A 10,411-nucleotide genomic window follows, 5' to 3' on the forward strand; every position below is an offset into this window, starting at 1 on the left:
GCAATAGGGGCAAATACTTCAGAAAAATTGATTCCATGTTGTTGAGAGTACCCTTTAGCCACCAATCTTGCTTTGTACTTATCCACTTCACCCTCCTCATTCAGTTTTGTCTTGAAGAGCCATTTGAACCCAATTGTTTTTGCTCCAGTTGGCAAATCCATTAGCTCCCAAGTTTGGTTCTTTCCAATTGATTGGATTTCACTGCCCATAGCCTTTCTCCATTTCTTATGCTTAACAGCTTCCTCAAATTGAGTTGGATCTTCACCCAAAACATCTTGTATCATATAAGCCTCGGCTTCTTCTTCACTCAACCCTTCACCACTTACAAATTCCTCCATCCAAGTCGGCTTTCTTCTTTCTCTCCCTTGAATATCACACTCTTACGAATGTTTTGATTCATTTTTGCCTTCATTATCTTGTTCACTACCACTGTTGACATTTTCTTCAAAGTTGTCATCCGCACATTTGTACTCCTCCTCACTTTTATCAGTATGGAAATCATCTTCACCCCAAACCAATTTGGTGTTTATTTGTTCTTCATAATTTGAACCCCAGTCCTTACTCTTCTCCTCCTCGAACATGACATCTTTACTAACTATAATTCTTTTTGTTTTAGGGTCAAACAAACGATAACCTTTTGATTCATTGCTAATCCCTACATAATACAAGGAAAACTCTATAATCAAATTTACCTCTTTTTGCCTTTGGTATGTGTACATGTGCCACACAACCCCACACTCGAAGGTGCTTCACTAAAGGCTTGATTTCATTCCAAGCTTCTTGAGGAGTGATGTTCCTTACAACATGAGTTGGGCATCAATTCAACAGATAAAATGCCTAATTGACAGCTTCTGTCCAAAATGTTTTAGGAACATGTTTGGCAAAAAGTAAACAATGTACCATGTTCATGACGATTCTATTTTTGTGTTCAGCTACTCCGTTTCGGTGTGGTGTATAAAGTGTGGTAAGTTGCCTTTCGATTCCGTTTGCTTCACAAAACAATTTAAAATCAAGTAAGTTAAATTCTCCTCCTCTATCTGTACGTAGGCATTTGATGAATGCTTCAACTTCCTTTTCCACCAATTTCTTATAAAACTTGAAGAAATCCAAAGCTTTTGATTTTTTTGAAAGTAGATAGACCCAACTTTTACAACTGTAATCATCAATAAAGCTTAAGAAATATCGTTTCCACTATTTGAGATGGGTTGTATAGGGCCACATATGTCTACATGAACGAGTTCCAAGACCTTGCTAGCATGAGATTCACTTGCTTAAGGAATTGGATTACAATGTTGTTTGCCAGTGAAACAGTTAGTACAAGTGATATTTGATGCTTCAAGTTTGGGCAATCCACGTACCATATGTCATTGTTGGAGAGTTTTCAAACCTTTGTAATGTAAGTGGCCATACCTTTTATGCCAAAGGTAGGTGATGAGTGCGTATTTTTGCCCTCATTCAATGTTTAATTCTGGGTATTTAATTGAATTTATGTGCTTAAAGAGTGATTTAATTGATAATTATGATAATTAGGCTATTTGAACTTGTGTGATAAAAATGTCTTAAAAAGTGATTTTTAGTTGCCTAAATTATTTTTGGATATTTTAACTTTTGTTGATGCAGCTGAAGTTAAGATTAAGCTTATTTAAAGGTGGGAAAATAAATAGATTGAAATTAAAAAAACTCCTTTAAATAAGGCTGAAATTAGCAAGTTCTAGAAAAATCACTTCTGCACCCCAGTTTTTGCTTATACACTCCCCTCTTTCTAAATGGGTCTCACCAAAAACCTATTCTGCACCCCCTAATATGTCTATTCACACCCCCTCCTACCACTTAAACCCAACTCACTCATATCAGGCTATGTGGCAATCCTCAACTTTTAAAATTAGCCAACCAGATCAAGCCATGTGGGATTAATCCTTGCAAACACATCTACACCAATTAGACACTGCCATGTCATCATCTCCTCCATCTCACACATGAAACCCTAACCCTAATTTCAACCACCATGACCACCCTCCACGGCAGCCGCCGCCGCCTCCGGCCACCATAGTTCCATCATCTTCCTTCTCGTCGGTGAAGCTTCGCACCTGCACCATCTTCATCATCTTCACCGCGACAGGCACCACTGTTCTGTCAACACCTGCAACGCACATGAACCAGAAACACTGAACTGAACCGGCAGCCACCGCATCACCACTATTTATGCATCTGTTGCAGCACCGTCCACGCCATTCCTGCAAAAATCTGCGTCGCCAGCGAATCGCACCACCACCAGCAGCCACCATCGTCTCCGCACCGTTGCAGATCGTGAAGGAAGAAAAACGCAGCACCGGGAAGCATGGCAGCCGTCATTCTCGAACCTACGGCAGAAACGGAAACCCTAATTTGGGAGAGAGAAGGAGTTGCCACGTGTCAGCCTATGATTGCACAGTCAAACTGGTCAACTGGTCAATGGAGCAACAAAGCTGGTCAAATCTGGTCAAAAAGTCAAAAATTGGTCAAAGGAGAGGGGTTTAACTGCAAATATTGATATTTTTGGATGTCTCAACAAAATTGGACTATAGGATTGAAAATGGGCTATTTAGAAAATTAATACAAATATTATTTGGTGATAATTTATTAGATATCTTTAAATAATTAATTTATTTAATTATATCATAAATTATTAACTAATTATATTTGTCAAATAGTCTATATCTCTCCAAATATCTTTGAATATTTATATTTATCTTTATTTTAAAAGATATTTGAGAGGTTTTAGCAACAGAAAAGTCAAGTTCAATTCCTATATAAAGAGACCAAGGGAGAAGCAGAAAAACAAGCTCGAGACTTCGGAGTTTAGGAACCCTCAGGGGGGCTTAATTTCGTTTCCTTTCTCTCTCTATTCTTCTTTTATTTCTATTTTGTATTTCATGGAGTGCTAAACTTCTTGGGTTGATTCCATTGTAATTTGTTAATTGGATTCTGAGGTTAGATCAATTAATTTCTTTGTTCTTTTTATTATTGTTGAGGTTTTAATTCATCTATATCTTTTATCTTTGAATCACGTAAAAAATAATGATTTTAAATCTATATGCATGTTGATCATATGAGTTTAAGGGTTTTTAAATCTAATTGAGACTTTACTTTGATTTTATTTAGAAACTTTCATGTGATTCAATGAGTTTTTACCAATAATTGAGACTTTACTTTGATTAAAGGTATTTACTCTAACGAAAATTAATTGGGACTTTACTTTATATTAATTAAGCTTTTTATTTGGTGACGAGATAAAATAATAGACATGATTAGGCATAGTAAATTTGATTGAGACTGTACTTTGGTTAAAAGTGAGGACGCCAACAAATTAATTGAGACTTTACATTGATTAATTTGTAAATTTATAACAATAATTAATTGAGCAATAATCTTTAGATAACCAATGATGAATCTATTTTGAAAAAGCAATGGAATTAATCTATTTTCTTTACTATTGTTTATATCTTATTTTATCTTGTTATCTTTATCCCTCATATTTTTTATAATTTTATTTGACTAACTCTTGTATAGTTTTATAAGAAATAACTTGTTAAAAATCAATTCCGTGTTCGTTGGGAGACGACTTTGGGTTACTTTACCCTTACTATTTTGTTGACTACTTTCTTAACAATACTGAAGTTGTTATAGATAAGTAGTATTAATTTGATGGTGTCAACGACAGCGTTATCAAATTTGCACACTTATCCTTTTGCACTCCTGGGCAAAATTAGGCAATTTCAAAACTTCTTCTGAGGTATTTTATTTCACATCAACACTGGATTAAAGGAATGAGTCTTACTTGAGACAAATCAATATTCTAGAAATCAAGTTATCATGGATAAACAAACGGAAAGATTCTAATTTTCACACATGAGTTAATCTTTTGAATTCACAAGACAATCGTTTATGAAAGAAAACACTCACATTAAATGTGTATTTTATCACCAAAATTTGCTCAAGTGTTTTGGCTTGTGTTTTCACTCAAAATACTCATGCAAGTAAACATTCATAATATTTAACAAGACTAAGATATTCACAAACTTTCAGAAAAATATGCATTCAAAGATCATGAGGACTTTTCACATGTTATAATAGGGCCAAGGCAAAGGTAGGAAAAATTTTAGGATTTTTGGGTTTTTGAAATTAAAATATAGAAAGAATAATGGAGCATAATTTCAAAAACAACTATTTTTTCGTTTATTGCTTTGTTGCTTTTTTTTTTGAAAGCAATTATTTCAATACTTTTTCATCAACAATTTTTCCTTTCGCCATTTTTATTAATTTGTGGGTGAGGTACTCACCCACACACTTTATTCCTCAACCATTCCTCAACCATTAGCTCCTTCTTTCTTCCTAAGGTAGAATATGGTCTTTTTCTTTCCAAGGTTATGCAATAGGCTTAAAAAAAGAAAAAGAAAAGGTTTAAAAGCTCAAAGGGGCTACCAATGGATTAATATCAAGGTGGCTTATTTGGCCAAGTAGCTAAAAATAAGAAATGCCTCAATCATATCAAATCATGCATATTCACCTAAGATGCAAAACAAAAGAGTCAAGCTAAACATTTGAGTATAAACAAACATGAGCAAGTCACTCAAGAAAAAATAGGAATGACACATGGCGGTCCATCTTTTGCATTAAGGCTCAAGACTCACAAGGTCAAATTCTTTCACAAAAGATTTAATCAAGAATTTCTCAAATCAACTCAATTAGCAAATCATAGAAACAATCCACTCATATCAACATGACTTTTATTTTTGCAAAATTATGGTCATCCCAATTATTGAATCTAATCCCAAAATCCAATGTCAATATGTTTTATTGAAAGTAGGGAAATATTTTTGGTGGATTTCTTATGAGACATATTGTTTAAAAGTTTCACTTAGTAAAAAGTTAATACTTTCAGAATTTTCTCAAAAAGAAATCACAATTTCTTTTCTTTTTAAATGAAAACAAAAACAAAAAATTGAAAAACAAAAAAAAGAAAAAAAAAATCCTACCTACAATTTGTTTCCCTCACACTTATTTCAAAAACAAAAGTGTCCTTGATGGACTTATTTTGGGGAGGAAACAAAAAATCTTGTGACTATTGGCTCAATCTAGCCATATGTCAAAATTTATTTTCTTTAATTTTATAAAGTACAAGTCAGCTTGTACAATTTTATTAAAGGAAACAAAAACATATTTTTGAATTTTTTTTAAATTTTTCACTAAAATTAAAAACAGAAAAAAAATATGCATGCAATTTAACTTTTCTATCAACAATGATTTCAAAAGAATTTGAATATAAACTTTTTACCTGTTGCAGCAACCTTTCTTCTTTTTCTGTAGCCATGTCAACAAAGATAACCACTAAAAACATATTTGCATCATTCATATCAACAAACTTGATGTGTGGAGTGTGTGGCTTCAACTCAACTTGAGCATCATCAGGTGCATTCGGATGGTTAAGCGGATCATCAGTAATCCACATAATTTCATCTTCTGAGCAAAAATTTTCACCTGGTGTTGTTGACTCTACTACTTCATCATTAACCAAGTCAGTTGCAATAGTAAATGCTTCAGCTGCATCTTCGAATATTGTTGGCTCTTCAACTGCACTTGGTTCCTCTATTGTATTATCCTCACAACTTTGCTCTTGAAAATGATCATTTGTACTCATATTCTCATCAACGGGTACAACTTTATATTCACATTGAGCATCATCAACATATCCATCAATAGATATGTTTATGTGAGAATCTTTAATTTCTTCATTAGCAACATCTTTAGCAAAATTGATATGTCCATCAGTAGACATATTACTATGAGCATCATTATATCCATCAGTAGATATATCAATGTGATGTGATTCCGCTATTGGTTTTTCAGACTGACTCTGCAAGCTTTGTGTGGCGACATTCATCATCTCTTTCTGATCTGTCTGATTCATCTTCTTCATTTCAGTCATCATATTCATCATATCTTCCAAAGTGACCTTTCTAACTGTATCATTCATTAGCTGACTCAAATCTTCCAACATTTGTTCAGCTCTGATGGCCAACTTCAGAAGCACATCTTTGATTTCATGACGAAGTTCGTTAAAATCTGGATTTTCAGGAAATCTCTGATGGGGTTGAGGGGTGGTATTAACAGTTACAAGTAATTCTATGAAGTTGTTCTTACTTGCATCCCTCAACATATCAGACAATATTTGTTTATTTTCGTACCATTCTTGCTCAATATTTCTGCATCTTTGATCAACTCGCAACCTTTCATCCATGGACTCTAATTTCTCTATAACTTCACCCATTAATATCATAACTTCCATGTAGGATGGTCCATTGGTTGCTTCAACTTGCTGTGGTGGTACATATTGTTGCTGAAAACTATTTAGAACATATGGTTGCTAAGGTGGACACTCAGAATATGGTTGTTGCTCATATCCCAAAAAGATTATCTAGGATATAGATCATTAAATTGTCGTAAAGTTAACCTACTTATATCAGGTGTAGAAGTAGGTATGAAAATTTGTTGCTGAAAATCATTTGGTTGTTGTGGATAGCAATTGTAATCCATTTGAAAACTACAATGTTGATTATTTTCGTATGAAAAATTATTTTGCATTTTTGAAAGAGGTTTTTTGAAAAGAAATAATTTGAAAGCTTGTTGAGTAGACTTCTAGGAAAGAGAGGTGCGTCTTAATGGACAACTTAAGTACCTTATCTTTCCTTAGCCAAAGTTTTTCCCAACTAGTTTCACAAATTTCCCAACAAAACTCCTCAAACAAAAATACAACTTAAAAAAAAACTAAAAAATAAAATAGAATAACTAAAGAAAAAAAATGTTAGAACAAAAATTGAGAAAAGAAAATGTTAGTGGTAAACAAAAAAAAATAAAAATAAAAATCAAGATAAAAATAAATATAAAAATAAAATCAAAAGAATAAAAATAAAAATAAGAACTAAAATGATAAAAATTCTAACCGTGTTCCCCGGCAACGGCGCCAAATTTGATAACGCTGTTGTTGACGCGATCAAATTAATACTACTTATCTATAACAACTTCAGTATTGTTAAGAAAGTAGTCAACAAAATAGTAAGGATAAAATAACCCAAAGTCGTCTCCCAACGAACACAGAATTGATTTTTAACAAGTTATTTCTTATAAAACTATACAAGAGTTAGTCAAATAAAATTATAAAAAATATGAGGGATAAAGATAAGAAGATAAAATAAGATATAAACATTAGTAAAGAAAATAGATTAATTCCATTGCTTTTTAAAAATAGATTCATCATCGGTTATCTAAAGATTATTGCTCAATTAATTATTGTTGTAAATTTACAAATTAATCAATGTAAAGTCTCAATTAATTTGTTGGCGTCCTCACTTTTAACCAAAGTACAGTCTCAATTAAAAGTGATAACTTTTAGATTATCCACAGTAAATTCAACCAAAGTACAGTCTCAATCAAATTTACTATGCCTAATCATGTCTATTCTTTTATCTCATCACCAAATAAAAAGCTTAATTAATATAAAGTAAAGTCTCAATTAATTTTCGTTAGAGTAAATACCTTTAATCAAAGTAAAGTCTCAATTATTGGTAAAAACTCATTGAATCACATGAAAGTTTCTAAATAAAATCAAAGTAAAGTCTCAATTAGATTTAAAATCATTATTTTTTACGTGATTCAAAGATAAAAGACATAGATGAATTAAAACCTCAACAATAATAAAAGGAACAAAGAAATTAATTGATCTAACCTCAGAATCCAATTAAGAAATTACAATGGAATCAACCCAAGAAGTTTAGCACTCCATGAAATACAAAATAGAAATAAAAGAAGAATAGAGAGAGAAAGGAAACGAAATTAAGCCCCCCTGAGGGTTCCTAAACTCCGAAGTCTCGAGCTTGTTTTTCTGCTTCTCCCTTGGTCTCTTTATATAGGAATTGGACTTGACTTTTCTGTTGCTAAAACCTCTCAAATATCTTTTAAAATAAAGATAAATATAAATATTCAAAGATATTTGGAGAGATATAGACTATTTGACAAATATAATTAGTTAATAATTTATGATATAATTAAATAAATAAATTATTTAAAGATATCTAATAAATTATCACCAAATAATATTTGTATTAATTTTCTAAATAGCCTATTTTCAATCCTATAGTCCAATTTTGCTGAGACATCCAAAAATATTAATATTTGCAGTTAAACCCCTTTCTTTTGACCAATTTTTGACTTTTTGACCAGATTTGACCAGCTTTGCTGCTCCGTTGACCAGTTGACCAGATTTGACCAGTTTGACTGTGCAATCATAGGCTGACACGTGGCAACTCCTTCTCTCTCCCAAATTAGGGTTTCTGTTTCTGCCGTAGGTTCGAGAATGACGGCTGCCATGCTTCCCGGTGCTGCATTTTTCTTCCTTCACGATCTGCAACGGTGCGAAGACGATGGTGGCTGGTGGTGGTGGCGTGATTCGCTGGTGACGCAGATTTTTGCAACAAACGTTAAAATATCCAAAAATAATTTATGCAACTAAAAATCACTTTTTAAGACATTTTTATCACACAAGTTCAAATAGTCTAATTATCAGAATTATCAATTAAATCACTCTTTAAGCACATAAATTCAATTAAATATCCAGAATTAAACATTGAAGGAGGGCAAAAATACGCATTCATCAATAGGTGAGATCAGAGGAAGTGTGTAAACATTCTCCAAGGGTGGAGCGTTCATTGAAAAGAATAAACATACGATTTGTACTCATGTTGGTGTCTATAATCAAGCCTTTAGTTGAATGATAGATGTTGCATGCCCCATTTTGTATGACGATGGCAAGACCTTTTTCTTGCAGTTGCCCTATGCTCAAGAGATTTTTCTGAAGCTTTGGGACATAGTATACGTCACTTATGAGAAAGGTAGTGCCATTGAACTTCAATCTGACACTTCCTGTTCCAACTACTTTCATTCGAGAATTGTTTCCACATTTGACAAAATGTTGAGTGTCGGCCTTTATTTCAGCAAACATACCTTTGTCTCCACACATATGATTAGAACATCCTGAGTCCAAAAACCAAGCATTGTTCCTTATGACTCCCTTTTCTGTCGTAGCCAACAAAAGCTCTTCCTCTTCATCTAATTCTGCATAATTTGCTTCCTTATTCCACTAGGGACATTCATATTGAAAGTAGCCCAAGTTGTGGCACTTGAAGCATTCCACTGTAGCTTTTGAGAAGGACTGCCTCCCTCTTCCACGTCCACGACCTTGGGTGGTTCCTCTTCCTCTTCCTCTACTGCTTTCTGACGTGAGGACTTGCCCATCTTCTTGGTTGACTCTTTTGAATTTTTGTTCATGGACCACAAGGAAACTTTGAAGTTCATCAATGGACATTGCTTCCGTGTCCTGAGATTCTTCAATTGAGACAACAATGTAGGTGAGTCTTGCTGTCAAGGTTTGAGGTATTTTCTCCACTATCTTTGAGTCATGCATATCCTCACCATTACTTCTCATTTTGTTTGCTACTGTCATTACTCTTTCAAAATATTCTGTGACAGTTTCTGTTTCAATCATTTAAAGCACCTCAAATTCCCTCCGCAATGCATTTAGCATGGATTTTCTTACTCGAGCATTGCCTCCAAACTTTTTTTTCAAGGACTCCCAAACAATCTGGGCCGTGCTCTAATCCTGGATTTGTTCGAAAATGGATCAATCAATGGCCCTAAATAAATAGTGCTTGACTTTGTAATCCTCAGCTCTGGACTGCTCTAATTTTTTTGATTGTTCCACACTTAGAACAGTGCCTTCAATGGGCTCTTCAACACCATTTTTGATCACTTTCCAGAGACCCTTTGCACGAAAGAGGTTCTCCATCAACTCACTCCAATGGTTATAATGTTCATCTTCGTACGTGACTCTACTTTTCTGCAGCTTAAATATATCTATCAAGCCCAGTGGGGGCTCTTGATACCAAATGTTAAAATAGATATACTACACTGGAAACTGGTGATTTATTTAAACAGAGAGGGTAATATTTAATATGTCCCTTTGGTAATAGAATATTTTTATTACATAAGCTTGGTTACATTGCATTCATGATTCCAATGTCTGTGGTTCAGCTTTGTACATAATGGAATACAAAATTTGTTTCTAATTTGATTAAAGTGATGCAATGATTGGTGGTTTAGGAAGCTAAAGTTGTTAGATGTTGCGATTGAAGAGATGATGATGATGTAGTGTGTAGGAAGCCTAGGTTCATTCTAATTTTCTTTCTATACCACCCACGGTTGTTATCCTCAATTTTTTTTATGCAGTTGTTTTTACTGTTGGACTAACATTCATACTACTTTTGCGCACTCCCGTATTTTAATACATGCACTCTCATATTGTTATTTGTACCCTGCTTTT

The 10,411-nt window shown here is 33.6% G+C and overlaps 1 protein-coding gene across 1 annotated transcript; it reads right to left on the reverse strand.

The window, feature by feature from the left end:
* Positions 1-8,686: 8,686 nt before the first annotated feature.
* Positions 8,687-9,535, reverse strand: LOC114188171. The gene is made up of 2 exons (XM_028076725.1): positions 9,227-9,535; positions 8,687-9,172 (listed from the first exon to the last, which is right to left on the reverse strand). The coding sequence occupies exons 1-2, from the start codon at positions 9,533-9,535 to the stop codon at positions 8,687-8,689; spliced, it is 795 nt and encodes a 264-aa protein (XP_027932526.1).
* Between the last annotated feature and the right edge of the window lie 876 nt (positions 9,536-10,411).

This window comes from Vigna unguiculata, chromosome 1, assembly GCF_004118075.2.
Source record: "Vigna unguiculata cultivar IT97K-499-35 chromosome 1, ASM411807v1, whole genome shotgun sequence".
Lineage (NCBI taxonomy): Eukaryota > Viridiplantae > Streptophyta > Magnoliopsida > Fabales > Fabaceae > Vigna > Vigna unguiculata.